The 18814-nt window shown below is 35.6% G+C and overlaps 1 protein-coding gene across 2 annotated transcripts in view; it reads left to right on the top strand.

Moving 5' to 3' along the window:
- The window catches only part of LOC145690806 (unextended protein-like), a 233938-nt gene that overhangs the window by 162454 nt on the left and 52670 nt on the right, over positions 1-18814 (top strand). For both annotated transcript variants that reach the window (XM_081766103.1, XM_081766112.1), the window contains exon 10: positions 16794-16921. In XM_081766103.1, coding sequence (XP_081622229.1) covers positions 16794-16921 — 128 coding nt within the window. Of the gene's footprint in view, positions 1-16793; positions 16922-18814 lie in introns of those variants that run through there.

The following is an 18814-nucleotide window of genomic DNA, read 5'->3' as shown; positions in this document are numbered from 1 at the left end:
CATGATGATGGTAGTTACATTTACTGAGCTGACCTATTAGAATACTACATTCATAAATTATGTTTAGGTTGCATTAGTTTAAGGCCACATGGACAATCCTAAAGCAAATGGTCGAATAAATCCGAGCACAAATTGCTTGATTGTTTTCAAATGCAAGAATTCAATTCTCGAATAGTAGTGAATATCTGTTCCATTTATTAAGTTATCACAGTTTTGATATGAAAGTAGTCTTGTTTTTGTCAGAAGCAAGTTCCTTATCATTGAAGATAGAAACATTTTTTTTTTAAATGTTAGAAGATGTAGAAGAAAAATCAAGAAATAAAGATAAAAGAGCTAGTTGCACTGGAATTGCAAACTGATACATTGAGATTGAAGCTCGATAGTGAATTCTATAAAAAGGATTACCATCTTTCCTCTGCAGGTGTTTGCTTTATCTTTCACTATCATAATAGATTAACATTTAAAGAAAAAAACAGACACAACGGAATTGCATTTTTAGTAAGTATTTAAGCCTTTCTGAGTGCGACTGCACTTACCCTCACCTTTGTTGTTCATGCTGGAGTAACATACTTAAAATCAAGACTTCTAAGATTTGTTCTTTCTGGAAAAAGGGGGAGGCTGCAAATTATGCCATTGCACGAGGCGACAAATTGACTAGGACTTGAATATAGGATGACTCAATTTGAAGTAATGCAGGGTGTTTCAAAATTAATATTAGGGTTTTGAAACTTCGTAGTATCTATTACAATTAACTTACAATTATAAATATTATATCAAATGAAAGAGCAACTCAAACAGTTTTGTACGCACGCATGTACATGCATTGTTTCTTCTGTCTGCCGTTAGAAAGAGCAAGTAGCAAAGATGGAGACTAGAGAGCAGAAAGCTTTTTGTGTTTTAATAAAGACTGAACCTGTACAGTGCAACCGTCCGTGTGAAGAATATTAAGGAGACGCTTGCAACTACGTCTTTATTGTTTGCAGTTGCTACAGGTCTAAAGCCTACAGACTACGGTTTACGTGCCAATTTTGCAAGTGAAATATTCCTGCATAACAATGAAGATTTTCTGGATCGTGTCGTCTTCAGTGATAAATCGACTTTTCACCTAAGAGCTAATGTGAACACTCATAATGTTTGCATCTGACCGTCAGCAAATCCTCAGGAGATGGTACAATTGAGACGAAACTCCCCTAAATTGTATGTGTTTTGTGCCATGTGGCGGAAAGTTTATGTGCCTTTCTCGCCTATCGACCAGATGTGTGCCGTGTGACGAATGAATCTCACATTGAACACTTGTAGCAAAGACTGTTTGAGGTGCTCTTTTACTTGATGCATTGCTTATAATTGTACGTAAAATGTAATAAGTACTACGAAGACTTAAAACCCCAAAATTTATTTTGAAACACCCTACATTTCTCACCAACAGTGTTGGAACTAAGATGTAAAAAGGAGAGAAAATTTTCCTTATAAAGTTATTGTTTACAACGACATTATTGTTAGTCGAGACTATAACTACAACAACAACACGAGTTAGTAGTCAAAAAATGTAATCAAATGTATACTCGGTGGCCCAGGTGGCCAAAGTGGCACACACAGGTGTGTCACTTGTTTAATCCGCTCCAATGTGGACACTAAGATATCGGGATATTATTCTTGCAAAATGTGGTTGGACTATAGTTTAACATATTAATTTCTTTTTCTTCTGGTGTCGAATTTCCTTCTCAAATTTCACCCCAGTCAAAAATTCGAGAATTTTCTAATTTCGAATTTCCTTTACTTTTTTTCCCCCCTGTAGCTTCCTTCGTTGTAGAAAGACATCCTTAAGACTTACCAAGTAGATACCTCGGATGGATACCTAACTGTTGACATCAAATGGGCGGGCCTGCGCGCAGTGTTGCCAATTAGGGAAATTAAAATTCTATATTTGGGCAAAAAATTAGGAATTTTTGTTTATAAATCCGTACCTATACGTCCGAGAGCAAGTCAACTTACGCCAATCGAACATTTGTTCTCACTTAACAAACGAAAGTACAGATCGTTACAATGGGGTAATTAGGGGGCGCACGTAAAATTCGTATTTAGGTTCTAGCCCTTGATTTTTCTAATTTTCCCTTACTTTTCTGTTTACCGTAATATATTTTTGATAATTAGAAGCTTTGTTCCTTAAATATCGCCATAATACTTGTAGGATATATTAGTGGAGTACCAATGTTTAATTTAAGATAGTTTGCGTCTGTTTGGTAGCAGTGTTGCCAGCTACAGAATATTTTAATTTCAGATTTTAGGGGGAAATTTTCGAAAAATTATATGTTTTGTTTCTATTATTTCCCTCTTGTTGGCTATATCGAAACAAACGTACCAGTATCTGAAAGTCTCATCTTTGCTCTACACAACACACTATAGAAAGTTTCAATAGGATAATTAGGGGAAGTACACTTGAGGTTTAGAGTGGACCTTGTTCTCTAATTGGAAAGATAACTGTGATTTTTTAAAGGTAGAATGAGATATTTTTTATTGACATGCTTACTTTATTAGATATCGTCACAATATTTGTAGGATATATTAAAGGGATACCAAAGCTTATTTTAAGATAGTTTGTGTGTGTCTGATAGTAGTGTTGCTAGGTACAAAAAATTTTAATTCCAGATTTTAGGGGCAAATTTTGGAAAAAATTCTCGTTTTTATTCCTATTATTTCCTTCTTGTTGGCTACATTCGAACAAATGTACCAGTGTCTAACAGCCTCATCATTAGCCTACACAGCGCACCATAAAAAGTTTTACTAGAATAATTAGGGGAAGTACAGTTGAGGTTTATAATAAACCATGTTCTGGAAATGGTAAGAAAATGGTGAATTTCTGAGGTAGAATGAGATTTTTTTTAAATTTCATGCTTACTTTGTTCTATATCGCCATGATACTAGTAGGATATATTCTTGCAGCACTACGGTTTATTTTCAGATAGTTTTCGTCTATCTGATGGCAGCGTTTCCAGCCAAAACAATTAATTCCCGCTATTAGGTGAAAAATTCGGAAAATTTCCCTTTTCCCCTCTATTATTACCCTCTTACTGGCTACATTGAAACAAACTTACTACTACCTGAAAGCTTCCCCTTTGCCCTACAGAACGCACCATAAAAAGTTTCAATAGGATAATTAGAGAAGCTGTAGCCCGGCATATTTGATTTTTGCTTCTGAGGCGTAAAAAGTGTCAAAATTTCATGTGTATGACAGAATTTTTTCTTTCCCTCTTTGAATGGAAGCCAGCGACTTCAGGATTTCACTGTGCCTTGTCAACACACCAAAGATGTTTTTTGGTGACTTGAACCCATATAGGAGCAGTGGTGCTAGAAAAATTTTTTTTTGAATTTCGTTTAGGGAATTTTTTGTAAATTTTCACCCCTACATTTCCCTCAATAATTTCCCACCCGTTGGAAACACTGCAATACAACTTACACCAAAAGTAGCCACATCCATTTTCTTAAAACCAAGGCCTTAACCATATCAATCGAATGAATAGTTTTTGAGCAATAAGTCACTAACTGGAAATGTAGGAAAACACCAAAAATGACCTGGGGTCGAAAGGAATAGTCACACAATTTTGCTCGTATAGGTACAAAGAAACAAACGATTTGTAAGTTACGAGGGCTTCGACTCAAGTTCTATTGATTATTTCAATAATCTGCAACATAAATCAATAAATAATAGTTGCCAGAAAAAAAACAGACTTTTGAAAGAAAACATGAAAAAGAACGATGTTTTTTATTGAAAAAAAACTTCACAGAAAAAAAACCGTTTTTTTTTACAACACTACACCCAAGTTGTTCTATACTTTAGTAGTTATATGTAAAGGTGTTGACTCTGCGCTTCCTATTGGTCGATTCCTTTCCTTTGTTTATTGACATGTGATGACAGGTAGGGGAAGGGGGTGGGATCGTGTACAGTACACTTTAACGACATGTGAACAAAAGGAAATAGAAAATGGTGATGTTAGGGGGTGAGAATGAATATAGAATGTAAACAAAAGAAAATAATATTAGAGGGGGAAGAGAAAGCGTGTATACAGTGCTTTGCAGGTGTATGGTTTAAAGAAGAATTGTATAGAAAAGAAATGAGGTGATGTGGGAAAAAGATTTTTGTTGACTTGCGAAACATGAATGTAAACAAACGAAAGAAAAAGTGCCAGACGTTGATGGTGTGGGGGAAGAGAAACGTGTATACAGTGCTTTGTATGTGTGATGTTTATGAATAAAATTAGCTGTGGACTGCACATATAGAGGTTATTATTATAATAATTGAAAAAAGTCTTGTTAGAACACGCATCCCGACGGCCGGTGGCGGAAACGCGGCGCTGGTCGCAGGTTGCACCAACGGAAAACACCCGCGTGTGCGGATGCGAGCGCGTGATGTCAATTTTTATTTAAATATTGGGTTTTAAAATTTACATGCATAGTTTTGCTAGCGATGGGGAACCATCAGTTTGTCGAAGACGTTGTTAAGAAGCGTAAGTCAGACGTTCAGAATGATACTTCTTTTAAAAAGAAAGTAAATATAGCAGACTATCCAAATTCTCCGGATTCAACATTTAACGAAACGGAATTAGAAAGATATGAAAATGATAATATAGAAGTTTGCCCATGTTTATCATCTGATAGTGAAGAGACACATGATTTGCCCGATGACGAAGGGTACGAGTTTTCAGAGGAAAAACTTGGATTCTGAGGCGGAAACGGACGAAGCCCTGGTATCAAATGTGGGTAAGCCGCCATCTTCACCTGCTTCAACGGCATTAGACTGGAAGTGTGAATGTTGTGTTAACTATGTGGATGTGAACTATATTAGAGACAGCATTGTGAAATGAAATCCAAATGATTATTTGATATGTTATGCATGTTATTGGAATGATACATTTCAATGGGCTCACGAATGTTTTTACTGTGAGGACGATATTCTAGGCTTACGTATTTGGTCTGTGCTGGTGAGTCCTCCTGTACAGGACGAATTCTTTGACATTTATGGACAAACACATAGTATTGGACCATTAACGAGAGACTATCTTAATATTACATATGGTGAACTAACAATTGATGTGAATGCAAGAGAAGATCTTTTACGTATTTTACTTGAAAAAGACAAATCGAATTCGTATAGTGAAGTGTGTTAAGAAAACGTATTGTGCAGAATGTTTTTCGATTGTAATTCCTGTGTATTATGTAGTGAAGAACATATTAGTGAAGTTTGTGTTTTAAAAACTATTAGTATATAGTTACGTTTAAACAATATTTCTTATGAACAGTGTAAGTTGAATGATTAACATCATTGCTTATTTCTTCATGATATTGGAACTTTTGCTGTGGAACGTTTATCCAACGAAATAACTCATTGATTTGCTTGAAGTTTTTGAAGAACAACATAGTGAATTGTCAAGTACAAACTCTATACGAAAAGCGCGTGAATGTTTAAACAACACAGAATTTGTTGGACGAATTTGCTTTTTCTTGCAACGTAAACATGAAATTTCGCCATGTGTTAATGAAAACATTATTGACATACAAGATTTTAAGCTTTCAAATCATGAATTTATTATTTGTGAATTTTGTTTAACTGCGTGTGATGATACAGTAAATTTGCATTGTTTAATAAAATCATCAGTAGAATACAATTTACTTCCGTTAGGATGTCAAAAACAAATTGAATGGTTAACATTAAACTTACAATGATAATGGACTAACTTGGAATGATAAATGCAGTTATACTGTATCACACATACGTAACCTTATATATCAACTTTGTAAACAACATGCAACCTTTTATTGCAAAGGTGCAGAAAAAGCATTTTGGATTAAAATATTTTTGCACTAGCTAATGTCATTGATTTCGAAAGTAAAGATTATCCACCATTAAGCACATTGCATGCGAACGTATTTAATGATAAATTTACTTTTCTTGAACAAAATATTAAATTTGAGAAAAAAATCAGGATATGCATATCGTAATGTACAGCAATTATGTTTTTGGTGAGTTTCAACGTACTATAACATTAACTAATGCATTTGCAAAGTTGTAAAAGCATATGATATGTTTTGTTCTTGTAAATAAAAACACAAGATTTACAATTATAAATAAAAATTATTAATCTAACCTACTTGTTTTTTCTTTTTAATATATTCGTTACATAATTTTATTATTTTATTTAAGATTACTATTTCTGAATAAATTTAAATATGCTTCAAAACTTTTCTTGCATACAACATGATGAAAGTATAAAACAAAATGTCCACACAAGATTGAATTATCATCTTTGTATGCAAAACTATTCGTAAAATATATTTTGGAGTTTTCATTTAAAAAAGTTTTTGTTTTGGAATTGGTAATGCCAGGCTATCAAAGTAATAACCTCTTTGATTTTCATCAATGAATACACACACCCAATGTGTAACACCTGAATTTGAACTGTCCAGGTTTATGATGAGTCCAGCGGGTAGTTGCACATTTTAGGTATTCTATCAACTGCATAAATACCATGTACATTTGCACCAGTAAGTTTATCACGAAGTAACACTATTATATCATTGGTGTGCATTACTTTTCGTTTTTTAAAAACACTTCACGGCACTTCCCACACACGCGTACATGTTGGAAGACCTAGTGGGGTATATGAAATATTCTAATGAATTGAAATAACATGTTCAAAATATTATTCACAGATTTTTAAATAACTTTTGCAATAATGATGAGTGATACTAACGCCAGGAAAATACTTTTGAGACACTTCATGGTATGATACCCTGCAACTCTTTGAAGAAGAATAATCAAGCAATATATTACAATATAAATTGTCTAGTACACTTTGTACCAGTAGGGCACATGTAATTTATATGCTTAGAAGTGATCTCTTATACTTCTTTTATTAAAATGATTCTTTTCAAAAGTATTATCAGTATATATGTATTAGTGTGTTTATCAATTTGAATTAGAGAATCAAACTGTGCATATACAACACGTTATAGGTTCAGTTAAATTTTCAGAAAAGGAAACTTCAACATTTATACGTACATCATGCACAAGGTCCCACGTAAAATCATCTAAAGTTGCTGTAGTTGATAGGATAAATGCATAAAGAGTATAACCGTGTGGATATTCTTCAGGAGAAATAGTATGTGCATCATCTTTATAATACAATCCAGTACCTGAAAACAGAATTTTAACTTAGAAGGTACAAATCGTTTTTAAAATCGGGGGTGAAGGGACTGGGAAGAAAAGATTTTGAACGACCTGTAGCTGCAGTTTGTTGTTGCACGATTCATATCAATATTGATTTCCACTGCCAAATGAGGTGCAACATGGATGCGTGGTATATGTAGAGTAACATCTTTAAGTTTTACTTTATAAGAAGTATTTGAAGGAGACATTAAACAAAAATGGGACGGGGTCTCCAACTAGGTCTCCAACACGCGTTCGTGACGAGTTGGGTCTGTTAACAGGATAAATTAGAGCAAAGCCAGTATGTTTAGCTACGCACAAAGCGATACTTTTAGGTAAAGTTTGTCAGTATCGCTTCCCGGAAGATCTACAAAATGTACCAAAAATTCTTTCAATGGTAAATATTTGTTTAGTGAGGAATTGTTACTTCGAGTTCTTCCAGCATCAAACATCGAATTTACTACATTGAAACGAAAGAGGACATTATCACCTAAGAGGAAGTCTTCATTACTATTTAAAACTAGTACTGGAAGCTAAAATGGACCTGGCACAAATATCTTTGCGGCATCTCCATGGAACATAAACTGATTTGTTATCCTTACTGTTCGAGGAATCAATGTACATTCCAACAAAATCATTAGGTCTCGCATTGTTAAGTATATTATTCAATGCGAAGTTCATCAAGTTTTCAATATAGGCCGCAGGATTTCTAATTTCTCCATTTTCCCTTGACTTTACCGCAATTTCATGTCCCACTAAGTTAAACTTAGTGACACACTTTCTGCTTTATTGTGCAACTTCAAAGTTACCTTCCCCTGTATTATGAACATCTCTCTGCCCGCTACGTTCACCCATTAAATTGAAATCTTCTTGAAGAGTATTTTCCAAGGTTATATTTTCTTGGTCAACCGAGGTCACGGAATTCTCACCAACAGATGGCACCAAATTATTATTAACCGTAATAAGACGCGATCCATAATTGCAAAATTCGGCTAGGTCTGCTGTATTCATCTTATCAACTTGCCCATGATTAAAATAATTTAAATGAACAAATTTGTCATGTTCCCACTGATACACGACTTGCTGACGGAAAAATCCGTGTGTGAACAAGTCCACAATGTCCACACTGGACATTGCATACTGTAAAACTATTGCCTGATTCTCTTGGTAAAAATGAAAAAGAGCAGATAGCAAGGTATCATACTTTTCACTTCCGCGTAGTCCCTGGCACTGCTTATCTATGATTCTCCACTAGGTCTCCAACACGCGTTCCTTCGTGTTGAGACCCTCAATCACTGACGCGAAGTAAATTTTATCAACTTCGTTGAAGTCATTCACGAGCGAATCTACAAGGAATTCCATCTATAAATATAAAAAAAGGAAAATACTAAGTATTTTACATACAAAATGAAGAAATACATGTGCAATACAATGTTATTCTTTTAACAAGTGAACAGAACAGGTTTTCTGTACATCTTTAGTTAGCTGACTTCTTATAGAATCTCTGAATAATATTCGACTGTACATTTAAAAAGTTTCCTTCTTGTAAAAAACTCAGCTTACTTTTTGTTAACAGAACACTCTTTGAGTATGAACTTACAAATGATTCCTATGCTAAGCATACTCCGTAGAACAAAATACTAATTATTTTATGGAACGCTTCTTGCAAAAGCTCCGAAAAATCTAAAATTGATCCTACTAAACTTCTTAACTGAATACTCTGTCTTTTGCCGTCTCATTTCCTATGGAAACTCGAAACAGCAAATTTCATTTGTGAAAGAAGAAAAGAGTACCGAAATATTATAAAAAATATAGTTTTATCAACTATATATTTTTATCAATATATATAAAATAAATATATTTTTTCAATATATTTTATCAACTACTAATATATTTTTATCAACTACATAATTAAAATCGTAAACAAATATTTGCATGTATAAAGTTAATCATTATAATTTTTTAAAAAGCTAAACTTTGTATTCGAATACAATCAAAATTATTTCTTTAAAAACTTTTGAAGTGTAAAACATTAAAAATTTCATGAATGCAAATTGTAAATATACAAATATATATAATATAAATTCACTTACGATCTTATTTTAATTTAATCTGATAAGTCTCCTGAAAATCTCAGAAAAGTCTTGATTCCTTTTTTCGAGGATTTACAGGTGTCCTTTTCCTGACGGTGTCGTTAAAATATTTAAATTTGGCCAACTTATAATACAAATGTTATTCTTACTAGTTTTATGTGTACAATACTTTAATTTTTTAATAAGTCTAACTTTGATATATTTTCGTATAAATCTGCACAATTGGTTTATTACGTCTTGCAGGTATCGTCACCAGCAATAATATGATAACTTTTTTCATCAACGCGCTATATATACACAATACGCGACAAAGGAACAATAAATTGTTTCACAAGTTTCAACATGTGCAACAACACAAACAAAACAATTCCTACCATTATTAAGAAAAAATTAAACCAATGGGTGAAGTGATTAAAGCTATACCGCACACAAAACATTCCTCTTGTCGTCAAAGAAAAAAGGAAATAAAAGCAATGCCACCTACAGTAAAAAATGTGAGGGAGTGAAAATACCAAACACATACAATATACATGTTTGAGTTAAAGAAAAAACTGAAAAGAATCTTAAGGGAATTGGAGGATATAAAAAATTGTAAGGGCAACAAAGAAAGACCTTAAGAATAGTGAAAGAAAATCAAAGAAAAACATTTCTCTTGTGAGTCAAAGAAAAACTTTCAAAACAATTTTAAGAGTGGAGGAAGTAAGGAAATTATTTATCAGTTCACAACTTTTTAACAAGTTTGCGAACGAAACGAGAGAGTAAATAATTCAGTATACGTAGTATACGAAAGAATTAATTAAAGAACTTAGAAAATCTTTACTGCTGATAAGGTACAACGCGTAGTAAAATTATTTTTTAGTTTGCAGCATTTCTCCCCTACAACTACCAAATACATGCTAAAACTAACTTATCGGCTAACGATAACGATACTACCGCCAACAGTTTATTTCAACTTCTCCTAAATTATTTACTTCAGAAAGAATAAAATATGCTTTGTTCAGCATAACAGCGTTACAATATAAGGTAAATATTTTTTTCATTTAGTATATAATATGTATGGTGGAAGCTAAAATAGTATGCTGAAAATCCTTATAAGAATTATATAAAATCGAAAAATGTTCTAATCTAATCAAAACAAAAAAGGAAAATCGTCAGTGAACACGTTCATCTGGACACCAATAATACGAATACTAAATTAGTATACTGAAAATCATAATAGGAACTCAAAAAAATCGAAAAACCAAAAACAGAAAAAATCGTCCATAAACACGTTCATCTAAACATCAATAACACGAATTTTAAAATAGTATACTGACAATCATCGTAGGCACTCTAAAAAATTGAAAAAAAAAACAAAAAAGGGAAAGAAAAAGTGAACATGTCTATCTGGACATCAGTAATAAGAATATTAAAATAGTATGCTAAAAATCATCATAGACACTCTAGAAAATTGGAAAAAAAAATTAAAAATAGAGAAAAGTAAACGTGTCTACCTGGACGTCGGTAAAAGAATATTAAAATAGTATACTGAAAATAAGCTTAGGAACTCCAGAATATTAGAAAAGCAAAAAATGAAAAGAAAAAAGTGAACATGTCTATCTGGACATCAGTAATAAGAATATTAAAATAGTATACTGAAAATCAACATAGGAACTCCAGAAAATTAGAAAAAGAAAAAATGAAAAAGAAAAAAGAAAAAAGTGAACGTTTATCTGGACATCAGTAATAAGGATATTAAAATAGTATACTGAAAATCAACATAAGCACTCTAGAAAATTGGAAAAAACAAAAAAGAAGAAAAAAAAGTGAAGATTCTATCTGGACATCAGTAATAAGTATATTAATATAGTATACTAGCAGCGTTCACCCCGCTTCGCTGCGGTCATCCCGGAACGCAATAAACTTTGTTACTTAGATAATTTTTACTTTTTCGCTTTCAAGTGATATGATAAAAACCATAGAAGATTGCAGTAAATGTTAACATTATATCGCCTGTCATTTATGTTAACCCGCCCCGCTTCGCTGCGGTCACCCCCGAACGCAATAAACTTTGTTACTTAGATAATTTTTACTTTTTCGCTTTCAAGTGATATGATAAAAACCATTATAACGCCTGTCATGTATGTTAACCCGCCGAGTGACACGGTCATGCGGGTTGCATATAAATACGTTTATTTTTATACCTATGATGAACTAACAAAGGATTTGTACGTAATGGACACCTGAATGGTCAATTATCTCAAGACACTGGTAATTGAAAATTAAAGTGATATGATAAAAACCATCTAGGGTCCAAATCCTAATAACCCCCCAAAAATAAAAGAAATTGGTTCAGCCGTATTAGCGTGATGAGCGGACAAAGGATTTGTACGTTCTCTTTTATATATATAGATTGAAAATCACCATACAAACTCCAGAAAATTAGAAAAAAAAGAAAGAAAGAGGTGAACACACCCATCTGGACATCAGTAATAAAAATATTAAAATAGTATACTAAAAATCACCATACAAACTGCAGAAAACTCGGAAAACAATGTTTTAAGCTTAATAAAAGATAACATTTTAATACTAGCGGGTGAAGGGAACATTTTAGTTTGTCGCATAACGACAATGACACTTGCCGTCAACATTTATTCCGACTGCCCCTAAAACATTTACAGGGATTATTAAATCTGAATCATAAGAATAGAGGATAAGAATAGTGGAATAGAAAAATCAATCCACCAATAGGATGCGCAGAGTAAACATTTTTACAAATCACTACTTACTTTTCGTTTTATTTTGGTGTCAGGATTCACCTCCCATACGTTGTCCGTGTTGTTTTGAAACATTGTGTATACTTGGCCTACAAATAGCTCAAATCCGCTACTTTTGTTACAGAGACACGTTAGTTTCTAATCTTTAAATCTTTCAACTCTGACTCAATGATTTAAATCAACACAATGTGAGGACCTCCATTTGGTCTCGCGGCTAGCACGCTTGACTTCGATTCGCATGTTCCCGAATTCGATTTCCGGTGGGGTACGAATTCGGAACGGTTGAACGACTGAAGTGGTTCGGATCCCATTATAATCATTAGCTCCACGTCTCCTTTAGACGCCCTAGCATAATCGTGGTGCGTTAAACTAAAACAAACCAACCAAAAAACCATGTGTATTACTAACTGTAAGCTCTTGAACAATCCCATATGGCTATCGAGTATGAGGTGGTTGGTGGTCAAACTAAAACAAGTGAAATGTAACTAGGGTGTAATTAGAAGTTTTAAATAAGCATGGATTTGTGTACACGAGGCATAAGGCTTAAGGGAAAAACTAGTGTTACTGAAAAGTTATCAGTTACATTTAATGTCAACGATTTGCATTTACATGTATTGCTGGAACCAAAACTTTGATATTACCATTAACATTAACATTATAAAGACGATGAAAAACATCGTCTTTTGAAAACATTCTTGCACCATAAAACAAATTTCGAGTAATTTTAAAATATTTTGCTGTGTAGCTAGGTTATTTGCGCTATATTTAGAATAATATTTTGCAATTTATTTAAGTTGGCAACACTGCTTAAAATAAAAGAACAGCGACTTGTAATTAAAACCACCAAAAACTATTGTTGTAATGTTATAGAAGCAAACAAAAGCAACAATCATTATAAAAAATTAACACAAATACGTTATTTTAAGCAGTATAACAATCACTACCCAAGTGCTTGGTATCTCTGAAATAACAATTGTTGTAAATAACATTACGATCACTTGTCTTTTGGAAGCATCTACATGCTAACGTGATATGTCAGCACGTTTTCGAAGTAAAGTCTTTAGAAAAACAAATTTTCCATTTCTAGTAACTTTGTTCCTTCATTTATTCGAAATACATTATCCTACGATCATAGTATTTGACGTTAAGATACAAATGATGTGAATTGCACTGTCTGTGCCTTTTGAGTTATTAGAGATCTCCAAAATGTTGATGTTACTGATACTGTATTGTTCTTTGTTATACTGAATAATGTATGTGGTATTGTGGTTTTATTTAATATCTAGATTAGAAATACGTAATACCTTACATAGTGCAATTTGAGAAAATACAATTTTATTTTCCGTTGGCAACATTGCATCTTTGTCTAGTAGTATTGTAGAGTATCTAGAAGAATTTTCCCTTCAATATTTCACACAACATGGTACAAAATTTCAGCATTATTATATATATATATATATATATATATATATATATATATATATATATATATATATATATATATATATATATATATAGAGAGAGAGAGAGAGAGAGAGAGAGAGAGAGAGAGAGAGAGAGAACGTTATATCAACAGCAGTGGATTTTATTTCGGGAGAGGCTTGAGGAACGGGTAAGAAACATTTGTGTTGTACGTGCAATGCAAAATGATCATCACAAATTTATTTCGAGAGGGCCTTGAGCCCGATACCTAATCTCTAAATAACCTACTGTACATCACTCAACTGTTCCCATGTTATCTCACACAGCAACGAACCAAATTTTGAGTAAAGGCAAAATAGCTATCAATATTCGAGATGAGACCGAGACTTTCGAGACTGACCAAGGTCTCGTCTCGATCTCGTCTCGATTTATAGAGGTCTGTCTCGGTCTCGGCTTCGTCTCTCTATGTAAAAGTTCGTCTCGGTCTCGTCTCGGTATATAAATGTTCGTCTTGGTCTCGGTTCCATCCCTACTAAATACGGGTGACATTATTATGATGCTGCAAAAGGAAGAGGATCCATCTTGCCGTTAGTCTCTACATGCACAATATTTGCAATACCATTGTACTCCATCATACCTATGGTGGGAAATAAGCGGAGCTGCAGCAATGGCCACCGTGAAAATATGCCCTACTCTGTCAGATGACGTAGAACTGTGTGTAGGGACACTGTACGCCGTTCAACAATCTCAAGTTCTTGCGCACGTGTGCGGGATGTGGCTGTCCGATCCATCAGTCATACGCACAAACCGTATGTCCTCTCGGCTCGTGGTGTGCATGGGCATTGGGATCCGCCATGTCGCTGCGTAGTGCCTTCGTGGAACCATTAAGTCCATATACAGATGGTGATCAGAAAAATGGAAACACTTGAACGAAATTGCAACTTACCATATTAATATGGTGTCGGGCCACCTTTCGCCTTCAGAACGGCCTTGATGCGACGTGGGATGGAGGCATAGAGGTCGTGAATGGTAGCAAGTGGAAATTTACACCATTCCTCGTGCAAGGCATCGGCCAGTTCTGTGAGAGAGGATGGAGGTGGCAATCGTCGCCGGAGTCGTGTTTCCAAGACGGACCACAGATGTTCAATTACGTTGAGATCTGGGGATTGGGCGGCCCAGGGGAGGGGTTGAACTTCATTCCGATGCTCCTCAAACCACGCTGCAACAACACGAGCTGTGTGAATGGGTGCATTATCATCCTGGAAGATGGCGTCATTGTCCGGGAACAACATCCGGACCATAGGATGCAAGTGTTCTCCTAAAATTGCGACATAATCGTTGGCAGTAATTCATCCGCTAAGTGTGACCCCAGGACCCAATGAAAACCATGATATGGTGGCCCACAACATCACCGAGCCGCCGCCATGTTTCACAGTTGGGCGGAGACACTGCAGATCATAAGCTTCTTTGGGCGTTCTCCACACATAAACACGGCCCATGGTTGGGAATAGGGTGAAGGATGACTCATCCGACAATATCACACGTTTCCAGTCCTCAACGGTCCAAGTTGCATGGTCGCGGCACCATTTGCGGCGTGCGAAAGCGTTATGGTCCCTGATGAGCGGTTTGGACCGTACAACACGACCCCGTAAGTTCATGTCATGTAATTCGCGGCGGACTGTGATTGTCGAAACAGGGTGGGGGAGGTGCTGATTGAGTTCCTCCGTCACTCGCTCCGCAGTGGCACGAGGGTTCTGCGTGACAATGCGCTTTAATACCCGGCGTGACCTGTCACTCATGATTTTCTTCCGGCCACTGTTCCGCTTCCTTGATGTGGTTTTCCCGTGTGTTGTGTGGGCCGTCACCACATTCGACACTGTTCCACGCGACACACCTAATATAGTAGCCACTGCGGTCAAACTCACTCCACATAACCGCGCACCAACAATTTGCACTCTTTGAAAATCTGAGAGTTCTCCCATTTTATACTACCTCCGTCTGCTGCAGCCACTGGACACTGCTGTTTCACTGCGCCTACTTAGTATGGAGACCGACCTAACACACCACCACCAGCGGGCCGGCGTTGCGGGCGCCAAGACACCACTGCCAACCGATACATGTGACGTGTTGCCAACTACAGGTGTTTCCATTTTTCTGATCACCATCTGTACGTTACATCTTGGGACTATGACCACATTACGTCCAAAACACACACCAATATCGGAGAATAATGAAGCACACTTGCGATATGCCACTATTCGTCAGCAAACAAGAGCCGAAACTGCTTGGTCTGCCCTGTTCTTTTCACATAATGCGCACACTCACGTCACGCCAAATTCATCCAACAGTGAACTGTTGCTCTCTGGCCGACCTCCGCTTGCTGTCACTAGATGGCATACTCGGTGCCTCTGCTACTCCACGACGGTGTCTCCACGCTGTTACATTTTTAATGGCTAGTAATGTATATTTAGATTTGAGCATTAATATCTGTGTATTTCTATAGTCATACAGTATGTTGTAATGATTGAATTGCTACATCAAATGTTTTTGGTTTAATTATCTGAAAATGCATAGTGGTAGTGGTGAATATAAAGGTACTTTCGTGTTTGTTCTTAAGACAAGAGCCGTATCCATATATTTGGAAAAATAAAATGAAATGAAATATTTCAGTTTTATGTCCTACGGTTATGCCAGTTAGGCTAAAGAAGACAGTGATGATGAGTACTGAATGAAATGGTGGAATGAGGAAAGTGAGAGGAAACGGGAGAACCTCGAGAAGACCCACGCACACGGTGTTTGTCCAGCAGAAAGTCACTTGGCGGGGACTGGTATCGAACCCGGGCACAAGAGGTGAACGCTTTACCACTGAGCCACCGCGGCCCCTCCATATATATATATATTTGGATTTGAACAATATTATTTATGTAACTACAAGCTATTTGGTGAGTAAACTACAAAAAAACTGTTAAATGTACACAATTTCAACTTTTAATTATTGAAAGAACGAATTTAACCTGTAACGTACAATGAGTCGAAGACTTGGGGGTAACAACTAATGGCAGATAATATCTTCAAGTACAAAAAAAAAAAAAAAAAAAAAAAATCCATGCAGTGTTATTTTATAATACGGCACAAGAAGTACTAGAATGAAATAAAATATTCGGTTTGAAAGCTGGTACTGGCTATGGATAATACCATTGATCTGATATGCACAGGTAAAGGATAAGTGTTAACATGAAACATGACTTGTTTCTTTGATAATATATATACTTTTTTATGTTTTAACATTCAGATGTGTTTGTCATTTACTATTTGTTTCAGGATCGGATGACAAAGGAAGACAATCAGGTTTTCTTCCAGATTATACTGTCAGGGCTGTTACTGATATCGTGTTTATGAAGGTGAAGAAAGCACTGTATCAAAGCGCTAAGGCCGGCACTTTAGACGATGTAAGTATGAAATAAAATTAAACTCATTAAGTTATGCAGTAGGATTTAGAACACAAATTTCTTATTATGATAAACCCATGAAAGGATTATTGGATTCATATATGGACCCGATGGCTCACATGTGAAATGAAGTCTAACTAGGGATGATTCCATACTGGGACCAAGTACCTGGGGAAAATCTATATATCATCTAAAAGTTCTTGCCATGAGAAGTACGAAACCGTTTTCAAATTACGGGCAAACCCTCAACCTGACCCTATAAAGGGACAGTTTGTTGATGTTTGTGACCATATGTATGGCATATTCGACAGAATTAAAAATGAACATTACGATGCATCACGCGTAAGCGCCTAAGCCCATCATGTTCCATTTTAGCTAATTGCTAGAACGTGACTCGGGCAAGGGTTTGATAATGTTGCTTCTGTCACATTTGTCATACATTCGTTCAATGGCATTCACACCATTTTTAACATTGTGATGCTTAAACTTGTTGGCAATACTGACAAGGTAGAATGTTTGGGAGACGGTCACACTCAACGTCTTTTTGCTATAGTTCCTATGATGTTTCTGCCAAGCTTGGTGTATAAACATCTCATCGTTTAACATTTTTTATTTTTGTACTTGGTTGGCAACACTGACAAACTGGGGTCCTTGGGAGGGGAGCATGTCCGAAATATAGCTTCACTAGTGGCAAATGATGTTTATGCCACGTTTCATGGATATACATCCAGCTGTATGGAAACCAACTGCCATGTTGTATTTGCAATTCGCTGGCAAGACTGACGAAATGGGTATCTTTGAGTGCAAAGTGATATTATCAAACCCTTGCCCGAGTCACGTTCTAGCAATTAGCCAAAAAGGAACATGATGGGCTCAGGCGCTTACACGTGATGCATCATAATATTTATTTTTACTTCTGTCGAATATGCCATACATATGGCAACAAACTGACCCCCTATAGGGTCACAAACAGCAACAAACAGCAACAAACTGACCCCCTATAGGGTCAGGTTGCGGGTTTGCCCGTGATTTGAAAACGGTTTTGTACTTCTCATGGCAAGAGCTTTCAGACGCTATATAGGTTTTCCCCAAGTACTTGGTCCCGGAATGGAATCATCCCTAGTAAGTTTTATGTGCACCCAACCACAAAAATATCTCCCCCCTAAGTGCTCTAATTCCATTTCTTGGGGTCCAGGTCATTTGCAGTTGTGAGAACGCCTAGACAGATGCAATCCAATTTACACGTAACTTTTCTCGGCACTGACAGCAGTTGGTAGCACTGAGTCAAGTCTTTATGCAAGTAAAATTGTGAGTAGATGACGCACGAAACATTTCTCCATTCTGAGATCAATCTCTCTGGTTCAGAGCGTGTTGTCCAATGAACATCATATATTAATCTCAATATAGCTGTGTATGTAATGTATTATTTCTTTATATACTGTATATTCAAAGTAATAAAAACATTGATCATACCTGAATCAGAAAATGCTTGAAAGTAGCTGAAAATATCAAATCTAGAACAACTGCTGGAAATAAGTTTGTAAATCACTGTCTGCATTGGCAGACCTTCTCCAATTCTCCTTATTCCAACATCCTTTTCTTTCTAGGGAAGAGAAGATCTTGCTTGTCACACTGAGTATGCAATTGAAATTGAAATTGAAATTGAAACAGGAACACTTGAAAACTTTCAGCCTGGCCGGGATTCGAACCCGTGTCTACCGAATAGAAGCTCAATGCGCTAACAACTCATCTACCGCGCCACTTAACCTTCCACCCAAACTAATACCTAATTAAAATCGTATAAACAAGATACTCAAATATAACAAAAACAAACTAGTATAAACAAAATATAAATAAAAATGTAAACAAGAAAATATAAGCAATTTGTGTGAG

This window comes from Thermobia domestica, chromosome 1 (genome assembly GCF_964235325.1).
Source record: "Thermobia domestica chromosome 1, izTheDome1.hap1.1, whole genome shotgun sequence".
Classification (NCBI taxonomy): Eukaryota; Metazoa; Arthropoda; class Insecta; order Zygentoma; family Lepismatidae; genus Thermobia; species Thermobia domestica.
This window is presented reverse-complemented; position numbering and strand designations above follow the sequence as displayed.